The sequence below is a fragment of the Theropithecus gelada genome, chromosome 9 (assembly GCF_003255815.1).
Source record: "Theropithecus gelada isolate Dixy chromosome 9, Tgel_1.0, whole genome shotgun sequence".
NCBI lineage: Eukaryota > Metazoa > Chordata > Mammalia > Primates > Cercopithecidae > Theropithecus > Theropithecus gelada.
The window spans coordinates 116377668-116402185 of NC_037677.1; the positions used below are offsets into that span (position 1 = coordinate 116377668).

At 39.5% G+C, this 24518-nt stretch overlaps 1 protein-coding gene across 1 annotated transcript in view; it reads left to right on the top strand.

Moving 5' to 3' along the window:
- The window catches only part of INPP5F (inositol polyphosphate-5-phosphatase F), a 105794-nt gene that overhangs the window by 65699 nt on the left and 15577 nt on the right, over window positions 1-24518 (top strand). The window contains exons 4-15 of the mRNA XM_025397123.1: window positions 4825-4953; window positions 5177-5344; window positions 5465-5521; window positions 8188-8386; window positions 8925-9104; window positions 9996-10063; window positions 15837-15961; window positions 16096-16173; window positions 17073-17193; window positions 18636-18764; window positions 20804-20921; window positions 22475-22673. Coding sequence (XP_025252908.1) covers window positions 4825-4953; window positions 5177-5344; window positions 5465-5521; window positions 8188-8386; window positions 8925-9104; window positions 9996-10063; window positions 15837-15961; window positions 16096-16173; window positions 17073-17193; window positions 18636-18764; window positions 20804-20921; window positions 22475-22673 — 1571 coding nt within the window. The remainder of the gene's footprint in view (window positions 1-4824; window positions 4954-5176; window positions 5345-5464; window positions 5522-8187; window positions 8387-8924; window positions 9105-9995; window positions 10064-15836; window positions 15962-16095; window positions 16174-17072; window positions 17194-18635; window positions 18765-20803; window positions 20922-22474; window positions 22674-24518) is intronic.

A 24518-nucleotide genomic window follows, 5' to 3' on the forward strand; every position in this document is an offset into this window, starting at 1 on the left:
TTTGGGGTTTTCAAATGGTTATTCCATGTATTTTCTACAGTCTAAAGTGGTTCTGAAGCATTACCCTACAATAAAACACGTTAATGTTTTTTAAAGAATTGTATGACTATTCATACTAAGGGAGGTAAGTGATGATTATCAGTATCTTCATATCAGTTCAGGGCATGCTTTGTCATTAAACGAGTTTTTAACTTAAAAAATACACTTTCAGGTTTTAGAGTTTTTTGGATTTTGGAATTGTACATAAGGAAGTTAAGGGATGATGGGCTTATATTAACTCTGTTTCAAGGCCAGGATGAGGGTAGATAAAAGAAATAAAAATAGAAAAGACCAGATGTGGTGACTCATGCTTGTAATCCCAACGCTTTGGGAGGCTGAGGCGAGCAGATCACTTGAGGTCAGCAGTTCAAGAGCAGCCTGGCCAACATGGTGAAACCCTATCTCTATTAAAAATACAAAACTTAGCCAGGCATGGTGGCACATGCCTGTAGTTCCAGCTACTCCAGAGGCTGAGGTGGGAGAACCGCTTGGATCTGGGAGGCAGAGGTTGCAGCAAGCTGAGATTGTGCCCATCGCACTCTAGCCTGGGCAACAGAGCGAGACTCTGTCTCAAAGAAGGAAAGAAGGGAGGAAGGAAAGGAAGAAGGAAGGAAGGAAAGGGAAGGGGGAAGGGGAGGGGAGGAAGGAAGGAGGGAGGGAGGAAGGCAAGCAGGAAGGAAGGAAATGCCAAGCTTAGAGAATAAGCAATTTTTAAAGTAGATCAGACTGAAGCCATAGCGTTTCTGGGTCTGCATCTAGAAGCAGACAGTAGCAGGTGGGAATTTGGCCCCTACACAGTAAAGAGGATTAACAGGGCTTCATGGGAGATGGGAGCCTGGGGCCATGCTTAGCACTTGAGGCCTGGTGCTCAGGTGGAACTCCCTAGATCATGAGGGGAGCTGTTAGAGTGTCTGCACTGAGTTGGATAATCAATCCTGCATAGAGCATCTCCTGTGTGCCATGCCAGTAGCACTTCCATGAAGAAATACTGGTCTGGACAAAAGATAGGGATCTGAATCAACACTATAACAATGAGCATGCAGTGGTTGGGGTTGATAGGAGAGACTTAGAGAAGGAGAATGATGGAAGATGATTCCAAGGTTTCTTGCTTAAATGATCCCGTGGGTGGTGCCGTCATTACCTGAAATAGGACATACCAGAGAAGGAACAATATTTGGGGAGCAGATGTTGCTCAGTTCTGGAGATGCTGAGTTTGAGAGTCTAGTGTGTCTCAGGGTAGGGGAGACGTCACATGTATCAGTCTTGAGATTAGGGCGAAGGAGTGGAGTTAGCAAACGTAGTAGTAGTTAAAATGAGGAAAGAGGGTGACATTTTCTAGATGGAGCATGAAGACTGAGAAAAGAGTTAAGGGTAGAACACTGGGAATACCATCAGTTTTAGAGAAGAAAGATACACCCGCAAAGGAGACTGAGAAGAAACAGCCAGAGGTGGGGAAGGACCCGGGGAGATTGTTGTCATGGGGACCAGAGGAAGAGACAGCAGGGAGTGTTCATGAGCGCCACATTCCAAGAGACAGAGTTAGGAGGCCTAAGCAGTGTCATTGGAGCCTTTACTCCTTGACCTGCCCCAATCAGATTATAGTCGTTGCAGTTCCAGTGGCTGGGACACTGTACCCTGCTGGCTCTCAGAGTGGATTCCAGGTTTGAGGAATGGATTTAAAAGAAGATTCTCACATGTGTAAACATGTCCCAAGGTGCTAGGAAAGGGGCTATTAGAGGTTGGGACAAAGGAAGGGGGTGAATGATGAGCCCAGGTCCTAATCCCAGAAACTAACCTTGAAGAGAAAAATGGACTCCATCTTCCTGAGTGAGGAAAACCTGGGTGCAGACTAGGTGTGCTGTTGCACATTTACTTGAAATAGCCAGACCTTCAATAGATTCCCAGGGGGAGGATTTTGCTGGCTTGAGTGCTCTTAAGAATGATTATGTTGGCCAGGCGTGGTGGCTCATGCCTATAATCCCAGCACTTTGGGAGGCTGAGGCGGGCAGATCACATGAGGTCGGGAGTTTGAGACCAGCCTGACCAACATGGAGAAACCTCGTCTCTACTAAAAATACAATATTAGCCGGGCGTGGTGGTGCATGCCTGTAATCCCAGCTACTCGGGAGGCTGAGGCAGGAGAATTGTTTAAACCCAGGAAGTGGAGGTTATGGTGAGCCGAAACCGCACCATTGCACTCCAGCCTGGGCAACAAGAGCGAAATTCTGTCTCAAAAAAAAAAAAAAGGATGACTGTGTCTGTGTATCCCGTTTTGAATACTAAAATTGTAACAATCTGTAGCTCGGTCTTGAGCAAGTAAGCATGTTTTCAGGTTTTTAAGCGTTATTCATAGGCCTAATCACTAACATTTTATCTAAAAATTGCTAGCCAACAGTGGCCTGGTGCCACAAGCAGAGCAGTAGCAGGAGACCAAAGGGGAGCATCTGTTTAAAACTGCTGCTCTGCTGCCCCAGTGATACTGTATCAAGGAGGGTGGGGTGTGTGCCACATGTTCATGGGAGAAGGGGAGTGATGGCTGTGAAAGCTCCGATGGCAGCCACTGCTAAGGCACTGGAGGTAGGAGTCAACAAGACAAAGATCCTGCCTTGAAGGAGCTTACATTATAGAAGGTGGAGACAGATGATAAACATCAGCACAGTAACTATAGTATGTTGGAAAGTAATAAACGCTGATGGAAATGAAAGTTGAGCACAGTAAGTGTGGTGGAGGGAGTGCCCAGGAGTGAAGATGGAGGTAAGATATCTGGCGAGGGGGTGTCTGGGCAGAGGGGACAGCTGTGTTGAGGAATAGCAAGGAAGCCAATGTGGGTGGAGTAGGGTGAGCAGGGGGCAGAGAGCACTAGGAGGTGAAGCTGGTGGAGGGGAGGGGAGGGTCTGGTTTTGGACGTGATTAGTTTGAGATGTCTGGTAGACATCCCAGTGGAAATGTTGGCATATGTGAGGCTGGAGTTTTGGGAGAGAGCTGGGCTGGAAATAAACATTTGGGAAGTTGGGTTGGCATATGGACGGTATTGGAATCCATGAGTCTGGATGAAATCACTGAGGGAGTGAATGCAGACGAGAAGGGGATCAGGGACTGAAGCTTGGGGCACCTAGACATCAAGCAGGAGGCTGGAAAGGAACCAGTCAAAGCGGTAGAGGAGGAGTGACCAGTGGGAGTCAGGTGAAGCCGTGTATTGTAGGATGAGGGAGTGACTCAGATGCTACTGAGAGGTTAAGAACCAAGAGCCTTTGATTTAGCAAAGTGGAGGTCATTGATCATGCTGGAGACAGCAGCTTGGGAGAGTGGTAGGGGTGAAAATGGGGTGGAGGCGTGGGTTGGGGAGAGAATGGGAGGAGTGGAGCTGGAGGCAGTGAGGAGTGCAGAGTGAGTAAGAGGACAGCAGTGGTTGAGGAAGAGGAGTCGAGCGGGGGTGTGCAGAGCAGAGGGGCAGAGGAGGATGGGCCTGTGTGCTGACAGAAACCATCACAGAAAGAGGGGTGCTGTATCCATACACTTGGTTCTGTCTTCTCTCCTTCCCTGTCACCTGGAGTTCTTGCTAGTTTTATTTGAAGGGAAATAAAGTGAGCTGCTCTGGCTGAAGGAATATAAAGCTTTTCTGCCTCATCTTTAGTTCTCTTGTCTTTAATGGCAGGGCAGGAGCAGCTTAAAACTGTAATCATGGTGTGAAACCCGTGTGGACAGTTTTTGATAGCCATAATTTTGAAAAGGCTTGAAATCATCTGGAGATTCCATTGCACATGAAAATTTGGTCCGGTTATTAGTTTCTACTTCCAAATGTAATAAAACAGGGACGCTGTCTCTCCCCCTTTTCTTAAATAAAGTTTAAATTCGCTTTTCTTCTCATTTTATGTTAATAGTTATTTTGTAACACACTGATGATAATAAGCATTTAGTAAGTATTAGTTCTTATTAAGAGTCTCCTACTTAGTGTAGCAATGAAACTAGTTTGTTGAAAAAATGGAATTGGTCTGCATATTGTTAACAGAATTTGTGTGTACATTTCAGAATATTTGCTTTGTTTGCTGAGCTACATGAAATTATATGTAAAACCCTCAACTTTAACCAGGTAGCCTTCTTTAGAACCTTCTGTGCCTACTGTTATCTTTACACAGCTGTATTCACGCTCCCATGCCCTTCCTTACCCTTGTCAGTTGTGCGGCATTTCTCCTGCAGCCCCTAATTACTGCTTCTTCAAGTTTAACTAATCTCCGGACCCAAAGCGTATGTTATTAAGCTGATTTCATTAGTGCGTGTGAGCATAGGAGGAGAGGGAGTGGTTGAAATGGCCAGCTTTTAGGGCTCCCACTAGAGCAGGCTCTTAAGCCATCTTCTCAACCAAAACACTCAATTAGCATTGGTATTTAGCACAGATACCTGTAAAATCATAACCCTGAAGCATAGCAAATGTGCATTTTGCAATTTTTAAATTCTTAGATACTAATTTCCAAAGCGTTAATAACCTCAGCCAGAACATTTCATTCTTCAGTTACGTTAGAGGAGAACTGATTATGAGCCTAACCTGAATTTTCCACCTCTAATTCCTAAGTCTATCCTGCCCTGTATTCTTTGTGTTTTATCCTCTGCTGTAGCTTTCTCATCATGGGACTCACAGCTGTGTGTGCCATCAATTATCTACTTGATAATTTTTCTAAGTCTTGAGGTTTACTGTTAATCAGAATGCCTGAGCAGTAGCATTTAATTTTGCACTCGAACACTTAACAGATATTAATAATAACAAATCATCTTTCTCTTCCTATTTAGCTCTGTAAGAAGCATCATTTTGGTATTAACAAACCAGAGAAGATTATACCATCTCCTGATGACTCAAAGTTTCTACTGAAGACCTTTACGCATATTAAATCCAATGTGTCTGCTCCTAATAAAAAGAAAGTAAGAGTTTAATTGATACGGGCTTTGAATTCATCTTTGATTAGTTTTAAATGGAGAGATAATTCTGTACTCAGAAAATTTATTTTCAAACCATTTGTTGTATTGAAGCACTGTCTCCTTATGTCCTTGGGATTATTTTCACTTCTCTCTTAGGAATTTATGTGTTATCGTCAGATTACTTTACATTTAATTTCTGTAGTAATAGTACATTAATTTCTTGTAGGTTAAGGAAAGTAAAGAGAAGGAGAAGTTGGAGAGGAGATTGCTTGAAGAGTTGCTGAAGATGTTCATGGACTCGGAATCCTTTTATTATAGCTTGACCTATGACCTGACCAATTCGGTGCAGAGGCAGAGCACTGGGGAGAGGGATGGTCGGCCCCTCTGGCAGAAGGTACCACTCACAGCTCATAGAGCAGGGTTTGCCCTTGGGAACAAGTGATGGCCTGTTTTGGCTTTTGTAGGAAAACTGAAATAATGTGTTTCTGAACTGTTGTTTCTGCACCTTTTCTAGGTTGATGACCGATTTTTTTGGAATAAATACATGATACAAGATCTTACTGAGATTGGTGTGAGTAGTTGTTTCTAAAATATCCTAACCCTACTGAAATTGGTGTATTTGTTTCTAAAATGTCTGGATATAATTGTTAAGCAAATGTTTTTTAATTAAGATACATTTTTAAAGATCACTATGTTTTCCCCTATGGAATGGGAATCATTTAGGTAGGAAAACCAAGGCATTATTTTAAGGCAGTTTACAATTCCACTGCCTCCTCACAGGCCTGTCTTTTTAGCAGATTCCCATAGGATAGTGGTAAGTTAAGGCTGTGGAACTCATGTTCGTAGAGGTCCTGCAAAAGAGGTATTTTCTTTTCTTTTTTTTTTTTGAAACGGAGTCTAGCTCTGTCGCCCAGACTGGAATGCAGTGGCACGATCTCAGCTCACTGCAAGCTCCGCCTCCCAGGTTCACGCCGTTCTCCTGCCTCAGCCTCCCAAGTAGCTGGGACTACAGGCGCCTGCCACCACACCCGGCTAATTTTTTGTATTTTTAGTAGAGACCAGGTTTCACTGTATTAGCAAGGATGGTCTCGATCTCCTGACCTCGTGATCCGCCCACCTTGGCCTCCCAAAGAGCTGGGATTACAGATGTGAGCCACCACACCCGGCCAAAAGAGGTATTTTCTTTCTACCCATTGGGAAAGTTGAAGCCCAGTTTTCCTGTAATGGTACCAATTATTTTTACTTTCGCCGCACCTCTGTTTTCCCATCTGGGAATTGGAATAGACAAATCTCTAAGGCCATTGCTGTACTACCGGTATTTGATTGAGGGAAGATACAGAATATGATGAGATTATTGCATGGAGTTCCTCTGGTTTGATGATTACTTTCTTCCTTTTCTTGGTCATGTATGTTGGAAAATTGACTGTCTGAAGATAATTCATTCAATCAACAAATATTTATGGAAGGCCTGTTATGTGCCACTTGTCCTTTCAACACTAAACAAAGCAGGCAAATAGGTGAATAAAGTCATATGTTATCTTTTAACCTTTCAGAAATTTCAGACCTTTTCCTTTTGGTTTATCCCCCTTACTGGTGGTTAGTATCAGTGATTTTCCCATACTCTATGGTGTCTTCGCTAGATATCCATCAATTGCCTCTATGGAGAATGAGGCCTGAGATTATTCTTACCTCTGTTTGCAATGCTGATCAAACTGTGACCACCAAAACCCAGTGGTAGAGGAGAAAAGCAGGGGCATCTATAATGAGCATTTGTCCTGTGTGCTGACAAGATCGAGCTCTAATTGTTTTTGCCGAGTTTTTGTCAGAATGCTTTTACGTTACCATTTAAAACTGATGACTTGAAGTTGTCATATTCAAAGGTGACATTTGGCAGCATAAATTTCTCTATGCCTGTCAAGAGTTTTGCATTTATTGCTAGAACAGAAATATAAATGATGGGAATGGTGATAAGAATGCAGACAGATTCTTTACCGCACCATTTTCAATTTTTACCACTTTCCTAACGTCCTATCTGCAGGCCCCATAAAACAAAACAAAACCGTGAGATAGGATCTGGAGTGTTTGGTGATGGAAGAAGAGGTGGATTTGAAGTGGATGCTGAGATTAAGCCTGGGTACACTTAGGGAGATAAGAGAGAAACTAGGACGAAGAACAACTTTCTGGAGCATTTTTATCCTTTACTGTCTCTGCAGACAATAAGTTGAGAAATCTGTCTTCTTAGTCTAACTGAAAGGGACAGAAGAAGAAATCTTTATTTTATTTATTTGTTTTTTTGACAGAGTCTCGCTCTGTCACTCAGGCTGTAGTGCAGTGGCATGATCTCAGCTCACTGCAACCTCCACCTCCCTGCAACTTCCACCTCCCAGGTTCAAGCGATTTTCCTGCCTCAGCCTCCCAAGTAGCTGGGATTATAGCTTGCGCCACCATGCCTGGCTAATTTTTTGTATTTTTAATAGAGACGAGGTTTCACCATGTTGCCCAGGCTGGTCTCAAACTCCTGACCTCAAGTGAATCACCCGCCTCAGCCTCCTAAAGTGCTGGGATTACAATGTTGATCGACTGCGACCGACCAGAAGAAGAAATCTTTAATCAATACTGTCCTAATTATGTTGGATGACATTTTAAAATAAGACATTTATGAAATGGGGTTTTTTGTTTGTTTGTTTGTTTCATTTGTGACTTAGATTTTAGCTTGAGGAAGTGAAATTTTTTTTTTTTCTAAGCCAGAGAATAAAGTAGACCTATGTGTTTCATAATAAAGTAATCAGAGTTGGTTGTATTTTATTAAAGCCTTAATACAATTGGGAGTTGAGACTCATAAACATTTGTTAAATACTTCCTATATGGCAGGCACTGTGCTGAACACTTTATGTGTATTATCCATTTAATCTTCACATTTTCATGAAGTAGGTGTTACTATTTCACAGAGAAGGACAGCGATGGTGAGGGTGACTCCCCTCAGTGAGTTAATAAATGGTGGGCTTGGATTTGTACCCAGGCAGCCTGGCTCTTAGGCTGCGTTCACCATAAAGAAAAGGAACGACCTCCTCTGTCCCTTCCTTCCGTGGTGTTCTTCAATAAGCAGAAAATATGGTTGAATAATGGAAGGTTTCTGCTTTTAATAAACTGAGAAATATGTGCCGACTACTGTTTGGGTTTAAGAAAGTAGCAGTGCTGTACAGAATAGAAACAATATGATGTTCATTTTGTTTTCAGACCCCAGATGTGAACTTTTGGATCATCCCCATGATCCAAGGTTTTGTACAGATTGAAGAACTTGTGGTTAATTATACCGAATCATCTGATGATGAGAAAAGCAGCCCGGAGACCCCCCCTCAGGAGTCCACCTGTGTAGATGATATTCACCCACGATTTCTAGTGGCTCTCATTTCACGCCGAAGTAGGCACAGAGCAGGTGAGTGGAGGGCTCTAATAGCATGCAAATCAAATCCAGGCGAGAATGGAAAAGCTGCAGATGTGTTGAAATGCTAATGACAATAATGGATTTGGAAACACAGTTGGCTTCAAAGTGCTTGGGGACTCTAAATACTGTGATATAACTGGAGACAAATTTTTGAAGAGGGGTGAATAAGAGTTAGCAAAATGAAAAGGAAAAGGAGGTACATATATAGAGAGAAGAGAGAAAGTCACTTGAGATGTGCTTCAGAATACTGGCACTCCACTGACAGCCTGTATCACCGTGATAAATCCTTCCTGTGTGCTAGCGCCTTTGGGAAAACCTTTCTTTCAGTTCAGAAGAACTGAGCTTCAACTTGTTAAAAACAATGATGCATACAGTTAAGATTTGGGGTAAGTTGATACTGTTCTTGGCAGTTGCACACTGAATCCCCAAGACTATCCTGGAAGGCATACATTTGATTAGGAAGCATAATCTAGTCAGACTAAATAAATTTTTTAAAATGTTGCTGTTTTCTGTTTTAATTTTCTTTCAGGAATGCGCTATAAACGAAGAGGAGTGGATAAAAATGGAAATGTTGCAAATTATGTGGAGACTGAGCAGTTAATTCATGTTCATAATCATACCCTGTCGTTTGTTCAAACACGAGGTTCTGTGCCTGTCTTTTGGAGCCAGGTTGGGTATCGATATAATCCAAGACCGCGGCTGGACAAAAGTAAGCAGGTCAATTATATTGTTTGCAAATGATGATTTCAGAGAGAATAGTTTTTAAGAAATTAGATACCTGTTGGGTTTGGATTTGCTTCACGAGATACTTCATTCAAAACAATAACTTGTATTTGAAAAATGTAATAGAAAGTGGTATAATAATCATAGGAATAAAAATAGTTGACTAAGTCACTTATTTAACAGTACAAAATTTCTCTAACAGTAGAGCAAAACAGCTTACTTCAGAGACTTTAAATTGCTCTTGCTTTGAAGAGTACTGTATGGAATGTTTAACTTTGGAAAGGAGCAAATCTAGCCAATATTTGTAGAAGCAGGAGATGGCTTAAGATGGAATCTACCAAAAATCAATAAGACGCCTTTACTCCAATATTTTTCTCTGAAAGTTTTTTTTTAATTTTTTAAATTTAAATCTTGAGTATTTTGTTTCTTCCAGTGTCTTGTCTTTAGTATTGGAATAGCTAAGTCATTTAAATCTAATTATTGAATGAGGCTGATTTTTAAAAAATTGTTAAAGTATATTTCTCTCTCCTTAGTTGGTATTCATGAGAATTCAGTACAGTTTTGGTTTTTAAAATATTGTTTTAGAGGCGTTTTTATTCTCTTTTAAACTACGTGAAAGCGTTTCTGAGAAGTAGGCTGGATATATAAGTAATCTCATAATGTCATAGTTTGCACTTTCAGATATATTTTAGTGTAGTGTAATTGGAAAAAAATCAGATCTTTGACTTAGCATTTCATTTTTAAATGATGGTTTTAGACAATCTTAGTTCATTTGGGCTGTCAATAAATTATTTAAAAGTAAGAATAAAGATGGAGTAGACACTAATATGTCTTAAACATGGGAAGGAAAAAAAGATTTTGTATCACTTCTTTGTAGGTGAAAAGGAAACTGTTGCCTATTTCTGTGCCCATTTCGAAGAACAACTGAACATTTACAAAAAACAGGTGGGCTTTGATCTACAGTAGTAAAATGTTCCTTCATCTTTAGAAATAACTATCTTTTTCTTTAAATTTCATAAAAATAACATTGCACTATTCAAAATTAAAGCATTTGTCATGATGTTAAATACATTTAAGCTAAGAGTTTTCTTAATATTCTTTAAGAATAATCATTGAGTCAGCTACCTTTTTTTTTTTTTTTTTTTTTTTTAAGAGATTCTGTCTTACTGTATTGCCCAGGCTGTACTCAAACTCCTGGGCTCAAGCAATCTTCTCTCAGCCTTCCTAGTAGCTGGGACTACAGGCACGTGCCACTGTGCCCAGCTGAGTCCACTACTTTAGACTGTGTTTGGATAGCGTGAAGAGATTAGACTATCAATTAATTATAACAATCTAAGAAGCATCTAGACCAAGGAATGAAAGTCATGTCTCAGTACCACCTACAGTTCCACATCCTAGAGATAACTTGTTATGTATTTTTCAGTATCTTTTTTTCTCTGCTCACCTTCATATGCACTCCCATATAGGAATGCAAGTGTATAAACCAAAATCAACTGAAAACTGGTAGGTGAGATACAAGTTCAACGATTTTGATACAAGACGAATATATAATAGTAATGCTGTTATCCATTAGCAATGACCAGTGTGAATGAGTAATGCCGTGTAATGTGTAATGAACAGGTAAATGCATTTTTTTCCAGCAACAAAAATGAAATAGGAAGAAACAACCTAAAATAACATACAAAAAGATAGCATGTATATGGAGGAAAAAAAGAAAAAAAAACTACTGAAGAACACAACAGAAAACCTGACTTAAGTGGAGAGAAAATACCATGTTCCTGGAAGGGAAGTCTCGATATTAAATAGATTTCAGTTCTCCTAAATTAATATATAAATTTTGGGCAATCACAAAGTCTTAGCAGGGAAATAGCAAACCCTCAGATTGAAAAAATTATGAGGTTTGATGATAAGAGTTAAAGGGGCGAGTATTTAGGTTTTGAAATAACTGTCACACATTGGTTGAAGGAGCATAAGTTGGTACAGCCATTTTGAAGGTATTATCAATTAAATTAAACACACTTACATTGCTTAACCCAGTAATTTTAATTTTTGATATCTATCTTATATACCCTATACAAAAATCAGTTGAGATGGATTATGAACCTAAATGTGAAAGGTTAAGCAATAAAGCTTTTAGAAGAAAAAATAGAATGTCTTTTTGACCTGGTATCTTAAATAGGACTTTAAAAAGCACTAACTATTGTCTTCCCATGTTTTCAATGTATTATTATGTATCACATATTTTATTAGTTATTTAATAAGAGGTAATGCCCATCTAGGAGATAGTTTTTATTTTTAAAAAAACACTCTAATGAAAAAATTGACAAATAGACTTTAAATTTGTTTTTATTAAAACTTTACTAAATTGTAAATATTAAAATACTATTGTAAATATTATTCAAATTGTATTAAAATTATATACGGCTTTAGAAAACACCATAGTGAAAAATAAATGATAAATTTGACTTTATTAAAATAAAAAACTTTTGTTAAGGCATAAGAGAGGCTGGGTGTAGTGGCTCCTGCCTGTTATCCCAGCACTTTGGGAGGCCAAGGCAGGTGGATCATGAGGTCAGGAGATCAAGTCATTCTGGCTAACACAGTGAAACCCTGTCTCTAACAAAAAATTAGCCAGGCGTGGTGGTGGGCGCCTGTAGTCCCAGCTACTCGGGAGGCTGAGGCAGGAGAATGGCTTGAACCCGGGAGGCGGAGCTTGTAGTGAGCCGAGATCAAGACACTGCACTTCAGCCTGGGCGACAGAGTGAGGCTCCGTCTGAGGCTCAAAAAAAAAAAAACACAAGAGAATGGAAAGGCAGTTCACAAAGTGGTAGAATATATTTAAGATTTTTCAGTGTATGTATGACAAAGGTCTTACATGTAGAGTATATTTAAAAATGCTGACCAGGTGCGGTGGCTCATGCCTGTAATCCCAGCACTTTGGGAGGCCGAGGTGGATGGATCATGAGGTCAGGAGTTTGAGACCACCCTGGCCAGCATAGTGAAACCCTATCTCTACTTAAAATAAAATAAAATACAAAAAATTAACTGGACATGGTGGCTGGTGCCTGTAATCCCAGCTACTCGGGAGACTGAGGCAGGAGAATTGCTTGAACCTAGAAGGCAGAGGTTGCAGAGAGCCGAGATTGCGCCATCGCACTCCAGCTTGGGCGACAGAGTGAGACTCCGTCTCAAAAAAAAAAAAACAAACCTATACATTTATTCAAAAGGATGTACAACCCAAAAGAGAGCTGGACAAAAGAGGATATCCAGAAAGTCAACAGATGTATGCAAAAGGGCTCCACTTCATTAACTGTCAGGAAAATGCAAATTAAAGCCACTACTCAACACAACAGAATGGCTAACATAAAGTCAGGAAGCCTAGGTAACATGGAGAAATCCTTTCTCTACCAAAAATACAAAAATTAGCTGGGCACAGTGGGATGCACCTGTAGTCCCAGCTACTCAGGAGGCTGAAGTGGGAGAATCACTTGAGCCCAGGAGGCAGAGGTTGCAGTGAGCCAAGGTCATACTACTGTGCTCCAGCCTGGGTGACAGAGCAAGACTCTGTCTCCAAAAAAAAAGAAGGTGGAGGGAATACCAAATTTTGACAAGGGCCTGGAGCAACTAGAACTGTAATAGAAAAAATTGTTAAATCTGTCTGAGAGAAACATATTCGGTCAAGGAGGCATGAACACGGACACTCATTGCAGTGTAGAAACAACCTAATTGTTCATCAGGAGGACAGTGGGTGGGAAAATCAAGCATGGCGCATCTAAAGTATTGAATATAAATGGTGGAAAAGAATGAGGTAAATCCACGTGTACTAACATGGGAAGATCTTAAAATCACCTTGTGGAGTAAGAAGAGAAAACTTTAACAGCATATGGTATGTTAGCCATTTAAAAAATCCCACAAAACAAAATTAGGTCATTTACATACAGGCGGTTCTCTTCCATCTATTCTATCCACACACATATGACATGCATATTTGTACAGAAATGCATTTATGTGGGCTGAATGGGGACACACCCAACTGATAACAGAGGTTACCTCGAGGGAGGGCCGTGAGATTGGGTTGTGGTCAGGAAGGATTTGACCTTATTTTACATTTGAATTTCTTTCAATGTGAATAAATTCATGAATTAGTAATATGTGTAATTATAAGTAGCTATAAAGAATAGAGGCTGTCTCTACAAAAAATTAAAAATTAGCCAGGCCTGGTGGCGCATGGCTGTAGTCCCAGCTACACAGAAGGCCAAAGTGGGAGGATCACTTGAGCCCAGGAGGTGAAGGCTGCAGTGAGCCATGATTGTGCCACTGCACTCCAGCCTGGGTGATGGAGTGAGACTGTCTCCAGAATAAATAAGTAAATAAGTAAAATTAAAAAATAAAAATACAGTAACGAATAAACCACATTTGAAATGTAACATGCAATTATAAAACAACACAATATTAAGGTGTGTAAGCAGAGGAAATAACCGTTTCCCCCACACATCCCTGCTCCCTGTTGACTTTCACATCAATTTTCTAGGTGTGTGTATTGAACAGACACTTCCTGATTTCTAACAGTACCCCAACAGTGTTCATTTTTCCACCTTTTCCTGAGTAATTGCTTTCCAGGGCAATGGGCCCACGGTCGGTCTGACTCAGTCATGGTGGTCCCATTGCTCTCACCAGTGATTGGTTCAGGCGTGCACCTGTAAGTCCCCTGGGAGGCTTCTGGGAACAGGTTTCCTGCTCTGATAAGAGATACAGGAACCAATAGTCCCCCTGTGGTTGCTGTGTCTGGGTTTCATGTGGAACTGCTACAGCTCTCTCAAGACTGTGAAGGAACCAGCCTCAGGATCAGCCAGTATGCTGGCAGAATAAAAAAGATGGGAAGAATGGCAGAGTAAAGGGATGGAAAGAACCTGTGTCCTTAATGGTATTGGGAATCACTGTTAAGCCATGTTGGAACCGTCCTACTTCCAGACTTGTTCTGAGGTATGAGTCAGTTGACTCAAATTTGTCATACGCAGCAAAAAAACCACCTTGACACACGCATATACACAATTAAAAACTCGAGTCAAAACAAAACTATGCCATATATACGATTGTACCGCTGTTTTCATTTAAGATCTCATGGCTGCTGTTTAGCCATTTCTCTATTGGTGGACCTTTAGGATATACTGGTTATTTTGCTGTTAATATTATAAAAATTCTCCAGAAAATGTCTCTTTTTTAAAAAAACTCCATGGACTAGGAACAGAAAGTATTTTATATATTTTGGGAACTTGTATGTTTTATAGAATGAATTTATGGAAATGAAATTGCTGGATCAGACAGTATGTAACTTGATGCTCACCACTCTTTTGCTTCTGAAAAGAGCATACCAGTTTTTTGTTTTGTTTTGTTTTTTGTTTTAAAGCAGCAGTAGGAGCTAGTGCCCATTTCCTCACATATTGACCAGTGCAGTCTGTGTTTAGTATTCACATTTGCCTAGGTATAGGTGAAAATTCATTTTCTGTTTTAAATTGCACTTCTTTGAGTATTAAAGTTGTCATCTCTTCATTGAGTATAGGTTCAGAAATTGTAGTTTCATGTTTATTAGCTATTTGTATATTTTCTCATGTGGATTTCCTCTGTATCCTTTACCCATTTTTTTCCTTATTGTATTTAGGACTCTTTATGCATTATTGGTTTTTATGTTGCAGGTGTATTCTCCTAGGTAGCACTTTGCTTTCTTACCTTTGCTTATACTGTCATTTGGTACACAGGCTTAAAATTGTTTAATGTTATGCTTAGAAAGTCATGCCCCAACCTACGTTTATGGAAACATTATTCCAAGTTATCTTCTAGCTCTATTATAACTAGAAATACTATTTAGATTATTAATGCATCTAGAATTTATTTGTGTATAATTAATGAGGTAGGGAGCTAATGTAAGTTTCTCCTTACCCCACACATAGACATCCCAGTATCATTTACAGACTAGTCCATATTTGCCCCACAGTGGTATCGTGAGCATATCTTGGATTCTTCAGTGTTTACCTAGGTCTGCCTTTGGGCCACCACTCCTGTTCTGTTGAGTCACTTATCTATTTCTACATTAGTATGACAGTTTTAATTGCTACAGATTTAGAGTATGTTTTGCTCTCCAATGGGGCAAGTCCCTTTTTTATTATTAGTTTCCAAATTTTTTCCACGTATTTACTCTTCCAGATGAACTTTTGAGTTGTCAAGTTCATTAACAGATCCTGATGGAATTTTGATTGGGATGGTTCAGTGTATAGATTAATTGGTGGAGACTTGAAATCTTTACAGTATTGAACCTTGCTGCCTAGCAACATGGTATATGTTTCTGTTTGTTCAGGTTTTCTATCATATGCTTTATGTACTTCAGCAGCATTTTATCGTGTTCAGTATTTAGGCTTTCTATATTTTTAAATCTAGATATCTAAAATATTTGCTATTACAAAGGACCTTGTTTTCATTATTTCATTCTAATTGGTTATTGCAAATGTATAGAAAAGCTATTACTGTCATTGATGTCAATTCTCATAAACTTAAATGTAGGTAACAAATGAAATTTTATAGGAAAAAAATTGATATTTGAGTGAATTAATTTCTAAGCATGGCTATAAAGTATTTCTAACACATAATTCCAAATTGTTAAAAACCACATTATGATTCTAACATCTAATTAAACTTAATTTTTTCTGTTTCTTTGCTCTTATAGGTTATTATTAACTTGGTAGACCAGGCAGGAAGAGAGAAGATTATTGGCGATGCTTACCTGAAGCAAGTGTTGCTTTTCAATAACTCACACCTCACTTACGTTTCTTTTGACTTCCATGAGCACTGGTAAGATGGCTTTCTGAGAATAGTGTTGATCAGTTGCAGTGTTTTCCAAACTGCATTAAATAGCATATCTTAAGTTTTTAAAAAAATCTATGATTAAATTAAAGATTTTTTCTTTCTTTTGGCATGGATTTTAGCCGAGGAATGAAGTTTGAGAATGTTCAGACCCTAACAGATGCCATTTATGACATTATTCTTGATATGAAGTGGTGTTGGTAGGTATTTTACAAGAATTCCTTTTTACAAACTCTGGGATCTGTGAAATCGTAGTGCCACTGGGCATCAAACTGATAACAGTATGCACAGACGGCATTTTTTTGTTGTTCGTTTTGCTTCCCAGTTCCTATTCTTTTCAAAAGAATGTTGTTGACCCTTAGGCAGGTGGTGTTAGCTTTGAACAGGGAGAAGGTGTGAAATGGTCAGGCCAAATGAAGTGAAACACTCTGACTGTTCTTTAAGGAGATGAATTTATTCCTTCTCATGCCCCATGGTCCACATTTTCTCTTTCTCCTCTTACTGTTCCTAACACAGGAAGGAAGGCTTAGAGGTACTTGGTCTCAGTTTTCAGGCATTTCAAAATTATCGGAGACGGAAAATGGTTCTGAATACAGGAAGTTTAAATTGGCTTAAAGTACAGAACAGAACATTCGATTAGATGTTAAGACTACACGGATGGCTAGAGAAATGAGATGAGCAAGCCATGCTGCATGACTCCTCACTGGGTGGTAAAATAACTTCGTCTGTTTCAGAGAGTTTAGATGCATTTCTACTTTAAAGGAACAACGGTGTTTTAAAGTGCCTTCTGGTTTTTTACATGTAGGAAAACATAACTTGGGATGATGTCAGCTCTGCCTAGTAGTTGTAGGACTTGGAGCAAGTCACTTTGCACCCCAATTTTTTTTTCCCTTAAGATGAGGAAGATATCTTCCTTGCGATGTTATTGTGTAAATTAACAATGATGTCTATAAATGACTCAATAATGCATAGCATATAAAGATATACCAAGCAAATTACAGCCAATGCTGCTGTTTTATTGTTATACTTTAAAGACTTGTGTCTTTTGAAAACCCTATTATTTTATATTGTAAAATAATTCTGTATTATTTTTAAAAAGGGTTGATGAAGCTGGGGTAATATGTAAGCAGGAAGGGATTTTTCGTGTTAATTGTATGGACTGCCTGGATCGCACCAACGTGGTCCAAGCTGCCATCGCGAGAGTGGTCATGGAACAGCAGGTAATTTGGAGTCTGTTGGATTGCAAATACTTATTTTGAAATGCTTTTTTTCCATAAGTAAGTAAATAGCTAAATATTTTTCAAATGTCAAATATTCTATAGAATGCTTACAGCATACAAACACCCTTGTTGCATTAAAACCTGGAAAGCACAACCTGCACTGGAAATAAGTTAAATATTATTTGAGATTTTCTTAATCACTCGTTTCAAAAATGTGACGACCAACATTTTAAAGTCCGTTGGGTGGCACTGTGTGGTCATTTACCTTTTCTCTCTCACCTCCAAGCCCACCCTTCTGTGTTTGGGGCTGGGAGTCTTGATATTGCATTTCTTTTTCTTTTTTCTTTTTGAGATGGAGTCTTGCTCTGTTGCCCAGGCTATTGGGGAGGGAGCTGCTGACGGGAGGAACACAGGTGAAGGAACCTGTGTCTTTTTCCTCCTCCTGCGTCATGGGCTTCCTTGAGTGCCTCTTATTGGCAGATCCAGCAGGCCAAGCAGAAATGTGGTGTGTAGGCTGGGCGCAGTGGCCCATGCCTATAATCCGAGCACTTTGGGAGGCTGAGGCAGGTGGATCACCTGAGATCAGGAGTTGAGACTAGCCTGGCCAAAATGGCAAAACCCCCCGTCTACTAAAACCCCCTCCCTCCTAGCCGGGCATGGTGGCAGGCATCTGTAGTCCCAGCTACTCGGGAGGCTGAGGCATGAAAATCACTTGAATCCAGGAGGCGGAGGTTGTAGTGAGCCCAGATCGTGCCACTGCACTCCAGCTTGGGGGAGAGAGTAAGACTCTATCTTTAAAATAAAAATTAATAAAATAAAATACATAAAATAACCTTGTGACTGTACTTTGAGGACATGAATCTGTTTATCTTACGTAGTGTTTAAGCCAGGTTTGAGTTCAAGCCCTGACTCTGCCACATACAAGGTTTTGACTCCGTACAAAGAACTTAACCTCTCCAAACCTCAGTCTCATCATTTGTAAAATGTAGGTGATAACAGTAGTGATTACATAGTGTTGTTAGGACTAGTGAATGTGAAAAAACAGTGTAAAAAAACTCTTACAACCCTATCCTTGGCACAGAGTTAACACTTAGCAGGCACTTAACTATTCTGCCACTATTAGTATTGTTTCTGTGTGCTTTTTTGATACTCAGTTTCACTTCATAGGCAAATTTAAAACAAAGACAAAATATAATAGTATGATTCTGCACATTAAAAATTGTACCAAAACAGTATAAATATTTCATTATATGTATTCACCTTGTAGCAATGTATAAAGCCATCCTTCAAGCCCCGCTTCATTAACGAGTCCGAAAAGACCGTTTCTTGTATCTAAGGGTCCTGAATTGTATGTGAATATGTTTCCTTTTTCTGCAGTACACATTTTTTTGCTATGGTTTCCTGGCCCATATACAGTTAATCCACCAATGTGTTCATTTTAGCTGAAAAAATTAGGTGTGATGCCCCCGGAACAGCCATTACCTGTGAAATGTAATCGCATCTACCAGATAATGTGGGCCAATAATGGTGACTCCATTAGCAGACAGTATGCTGGGACGGCTGCTCTGAAGGTAAATACTTGCAGCAAGCATCTGTGGGTCATTATGTAGGACACAGGTTAGACTGTGGTTTAAAACCACAGAAAGGTATGTGGGCTCCAGATTGGGGGTGTGTATAGTTGACTCTTTTCTGAAATGTTTGGCTAAGGTAGGGCCAGGTAATGTGACTCAACCAGGCCACGCATTACATCAGAGGGAGAGGGGGCTGTGTGGACCTGAGGAGGAGTGCGTGCTCTCTCTGGAGGGGCCTGTGTTGCCAGACCCTCCAGTTTTTCAAGGGATTCTGGAAATCCAGAATTTTATATGAAATGGTTGGTTTTCAAAACTGACAGAACAGAGCATGTCTGCTGGCAGGTTTTGGCCACCAGTGTCATACTTCGTCTTTGAGTTTGAATCCCAACCCTGCCTCTTAACTAGCTGTGACCTTGGGCAAGTCACTTAACCACTCTGATTTGTCACACAGGAATTATACCAGACGTATTTCAAAAGACTGCTATGGGATCATATGAGTCAGTGCGTGTAAGGGCTTAGAATATTCTCTGACACACGTAAATGCAGAAGAAATGTTTTAGTTATTGTTAAAAGTCTTTTGAAGATCCTATAGAGCTAGTCCTCACAGAATATTAAGTTAAATATAAAATACATTCTCTAGTAAATAAATTCCTCCATCTGAGGGCGTTGTCCTCTGTGGCAGTCGGAAGTGTTAGAATTTGTTTAAATTAGGTTTATGTTAATCATTCTTCAAGGTTCGAGTTCATCTCAAGGTACTTCTTATACAGATTGTACCATCAAGGACTTACCAGGCATCAGTCCTTTTTTTGCGTTGAGTGATAAATATCAAAAGCTTTTTATTAATTACAGAAGGTAAACTTTAGAAGTCTTGGTACAGGCCAGGTACAGTGGCTCACCCCTGTAATCCCAGCACTTTAGGAGGCCGAGGCAGGTGGATCACCTGAGGTCAGGAGTTCAAGACCAGCCTGGCCAACAAGGTGAAACCCCATCTCTACAAAAATATAAAAATTAGCTGGGCATGGTGGCGTGAGCCTGTAATCTCAGCAACTCAGATGGCTGAGGAGTGAGAATCACTTGAACCCGGGAGGCGGAGGTTGCAGTGAGCCGAGATTGCACCATTGCACTCCAGCCTGGGCAACAGAGCAAGACTCTGTCTCAAAAAAAAAAAAAAAAAAAAAAGGCCTGGTATAAGTTAGTGCTTAAAGCGAAATACTTCTCTTTTTTTCCCCTTGATTTTAAACTTCTTCGAGATGAGTATTCATACCTTTTTTCTGTAATGGAGACTTGTTGCTCTACTAATATTCCCTGTGACTGGCCTAATTGGCAGCATGTTCTTCCTAAATTGTCAGTTTTAGGACTGAGATTTCTGAGATTGCCTTGGAGAGAAATGGAGGGGTTGGAATAGGGAAAAAGAAACTACACCTGCCTTGCCTTAAGTTTAAGTCACCACTTGTCTAGGGACTTGCTCTGACATCTTTGTTGTGAAAAGTGCAAGGGAAACAAAACAGTTTAAGTTGTCACTGGGTTCTGCAGGTGCTGGTGATGTGCAGCAAGGTATGGAAATCCCTGCTTTTCCTCCCTGTGTAGAGCTCCTCACCTACACACCCAGGCTGAAAGCCCATTGTGATAAACTCTAGGGAGCTATCCACATTTTCCCACATCAGAAACTTGGTTTTTGAATATTGCACCAGCTTGAGATGTAAATAGTTTTTATTGTTTTGGTGTTTGTCATATAATTGGTTTTGACCTGTAAATTCTAGAAATTCTACAAATTGCTAAGAATGGCTTTACCCTAAAGCACCATCTAACTGTGAAGACTTGATGCCACAAATAGCATGTGTAATTATTTGACGAGCTTAGATCAGGGTAGAATACTAGTAGATATTTTAATTTAACTATACTATTTGAAAATTATAAAAGTCAGACCTTGGAAATTACAAAAGCCTGTAGAATTCCATACTTGAACTGAAAGCTCACAATTTATTTTGGGGGCATTCTTGTGTTTAAATAAGGTGTCAAAATGAGTTTTTGTTTGACAGGGTGACTTTACAAGGACAGGAGAAAGGAAGTTAGCAGGAGTTATGAAAGATGGAGTGAACTCAGCAAACAGATATTACCTCAACCGATTTAAGGATGCTTATAGGCAAGCTGTTATAGGTAAGAAGCAGAGAAGCTTTTCTTTCCTCAAAATTTATGTCTTCTGTGACTAATACTTTACAGAAACTAGCTTCATTAACATAATTCATGTTTTGTAATATACTTGTGTTTCTGTATTGAGCATCTTACCCAATACATCAAATTCAAATTTTTACAAGATTAGAATTTGACAAATATTTTTGGCTGGAGCAACAAAAGAAACCATCTATTTTCCATGCATATTCGTCAGTTTGTTACCCAGGTAATAGAAAGCAGGGTTTGAAGCTCCTGGAGTGTGGAATAAGGTACCCTAAAATCTCAACAATTTAAAACTTCTTATTCCGTTTGTTTTCTCATTACTCAAGACTGAGCAATGTAACCAGATTATTTTTCCTGTATGCTATTTGTTGTATGTTATTGCTGTGGACAAATATACCAGCCTTTTCCATAAGCATGGTTTAACAAAATATTAGGGTACCAGATTTAGAGATTACCCTAACCAACTCATTTTTTTGGAAGAGGAAATGGAAGGATAGATTGCCCAGTAGAATTTATGCATTGACATTTTTAAAATTTAATTTTCATGAAGATGTTACTGTATAGGATTAAAGTAAATGCAGAGTGTTTTGGATTAGAACCAAATGTAATATAGCTGACCTGTGGTCCCTGAGGGTCTTTTTGAAATCTTATTTCTTCACCTGATTATTTAGTGCACACATCAGTCTAGTAGGGCCTAGACACAGGCCACTTAGGAATTTGAGAAGTGTGATGTAAAGAAGTTTGATTCATTTGCCAGACATGGAGGGTGCACGCTGTGACTACAGAATTGGATTTTAGCAGTTGATATTCAAGGAAAAAAGAAGGTATCTTGCTTCCATTGGTTGACCTAGCTACTCAGTTATATCATTGAGGACCCCAGTTCTGTCTCCTCTCAGTTCAGCCATCCATAGCATCAGCTGCATCCAGATCCTGAAGCTGGCTGAGAGATCTTCAAGGTTGAGAGATAGAAGCCAGTAGCAATCTGTGCTTGTCTCTTTCCTGTGTAGGGCCAGTGGTTGGCAGATCTTTTTTCACCGAAGCCTCCTTGAGTGTCATTGTCCCATGAGACAGTGAGATAGGGAGGATAGGGAATGGGATTATAATGATTTATTAAGGCTGCGCCGCATGCCCTGCCAAGAGGAAGTTAGCTTGTCTGTTCAGATCTTTGCTCATTTTACAACTGGCTTATCTTTTTATTATTGATTTGTAGGGGTTCTTTATTCTAGATACAAGTCCCTTACCAGATAGATGAATTGTAAATATTTTCTCCTCTTCTAGGGGTCATCTTTTCACTTTTGTGATGGTGCCCTTTGAAACACAGTTTTTAATTTTTATGATGTCCAATTTGTCTGTTTTTTTCTTTTGTTGCTTATGATTTTAGTATCATATCTTAAAAATCATGCCTAATCCATCACAAAGATTTATGCTCGTGTTTTCTTCCAAGAGCTTTACAGTTTTAGGTCTTATACTCTTTTGTTTTTTAAAAATATATTAGTAAACTAAAATGATGATAGATATTAACAATTCCACCCTAGATTTGATGCAAGGCATTCCAGTGACAGAAGATCTTTATTCCATATTTACCAAGGAGAAAGAACATGAAGCTTTGCATAAGGAAAATCAGAGAAGCCACCAGGAACTAATTAGCCAGCTCTTACAAAGTTACATGAAGTTACTACTGCCTGATGATGAGAAGTTCCATGGGGGCTGGGCCCTCATTGACTGTGACCCCAGGTAAGTTGGAGTGGTGTCCAGGTGACCAGCTTGCTTAACAGATGTTGGGAAGTTGTCATGATTAACACTGGCAATTGTCCCTAAAGCTGTGGGCATGGATGCATGGCGCTTGGCTGTTTCCTCTATGGGCTGGTAGTAAGGCAAGCTGACTGAGGCACTTGCCTTGGATGCAAAATTAAGGAGGCTCTAAAAACTTGGTAATGAAGAAAAATATTTTGGTGCAGTATTTGATTTAAAAAAATTTAAACTGCCGAACTACAGCCTGCAGCGGGCTGTGGGTTTCCCCCTCCCTGCCCTAGAATCTAGGTTTATTGTATTAATGCACATAAGTGAGTGCAACAAGAGGTGCAGTGAGGCTGGGTATTTTTATTGGTTATAAAGTGGTCCTGGCCTTGCATAAAATAAATAGGCCAACTAATATTCTTTTTTTTTTTTTTTAAATAACAAAAACCATCCAGTTTCAAGTGGTTCTTAAAAATATCAATGAATAGCGGGATCTAAATTTATCCACTAGATTGAATGCTTGCCTTCAGGCTGAAATCTAAAATGATAATCTTTAATATTATAAATCAGAAACATTTTAGGAAATCGTAACCCAAGCTTTAAGAATAAAGCACTCTAGTTCGATTTTATCTCATACATTTTGCGTGTTTTTAGTAAGAGGGGCATAAAATGTGCTTGAAAATACAATTAAATGAAAGATAGTATTTATGTATTAAAAGGAATAAAAAACAACATTGACTTGTGGATTCATAGGGAAACATCCCATGACATTAAACCCATGGATTTTTTTCACTTTGATAGTAAATACTGTTATGTATGGATGTAATTTGTGGACTTTAAAAATAAGAGCTGAAGTTTTCCTCACACACAACCTAGCAGAAGGTTTTTGTGTTTGTTTAAGTCATTTGGTAAAGCTATTTTGATTCACCTCCTTCACTTGTTTTTTTTTTAGTGGCAGCAATCCAAGTTAATGTAGCACCAAAAAAAAAAAAAAAAAAAAAGAGTACTTTTAATTCCCATTCAAAAATAACTGCTGGCAGCACACCTGCATTTTTCTTGAGTTTTAACTGCACTTAGATTTTTAAGAGGGTATCAATATCATCATGATTGTCAATATCATCTTTCTTCAATCAAGTATTTTTGTGTCTACTTTGGGATAATCAAAATTGGGGAAAACCAAAAGGTTTCTTTCTAGTGCTGGCTACCATTTTGTAGGGTACATTGCACTTGATGATTTGATTTCCAATTCTGTAATTTTTATGGAAAATTGGTGCCGTGGGGTGAAGAGTATTAAAAAATGTAAAGTGTATATAGCTTTGCTATTTAAAGTTTGCAACAAAGTTTGGGTAAGGATGCTTTAAGAGTCATTAGAAGCCTCTTGCAAAGATTCATAAAAACATACTTATTTCTGACAATTGTATTAATCAAAATAATGAATAATGGTATGGTGGCTTGCACCTATAACCCCAGCACTTTGGGAGGCCGAGGCAAGAGGATCATTTGAGTCCAGGAGTTTGAGAGCTCATCTCTACAAAAAAATTTTAAAATTAGCCTGGTGTTGTGGTGCATGCCTATAGTCCCAGCTACTCAGGAGGCTGAGGAGGGAGGAACTTTTGAGCTCAGGCGTTTGAGGCTGCAGTGAGCCATGACTGCAGCACTGAACTTCAGCCTGGGTGACAGAGTGAGAACCTGTCTCAAAAAAAAAAAAAAAAAAAAAAAGTGTGGTGAAACAAGAATAGTCCTCTAGGATTAGGTCTTTAAATCACTGGCTGGGCACTGTAGCTTATACCTGTAATCCCAGTGCTTTGGGAGGCTGAGGTCGGAGGGTCACTTGAGGCCAGC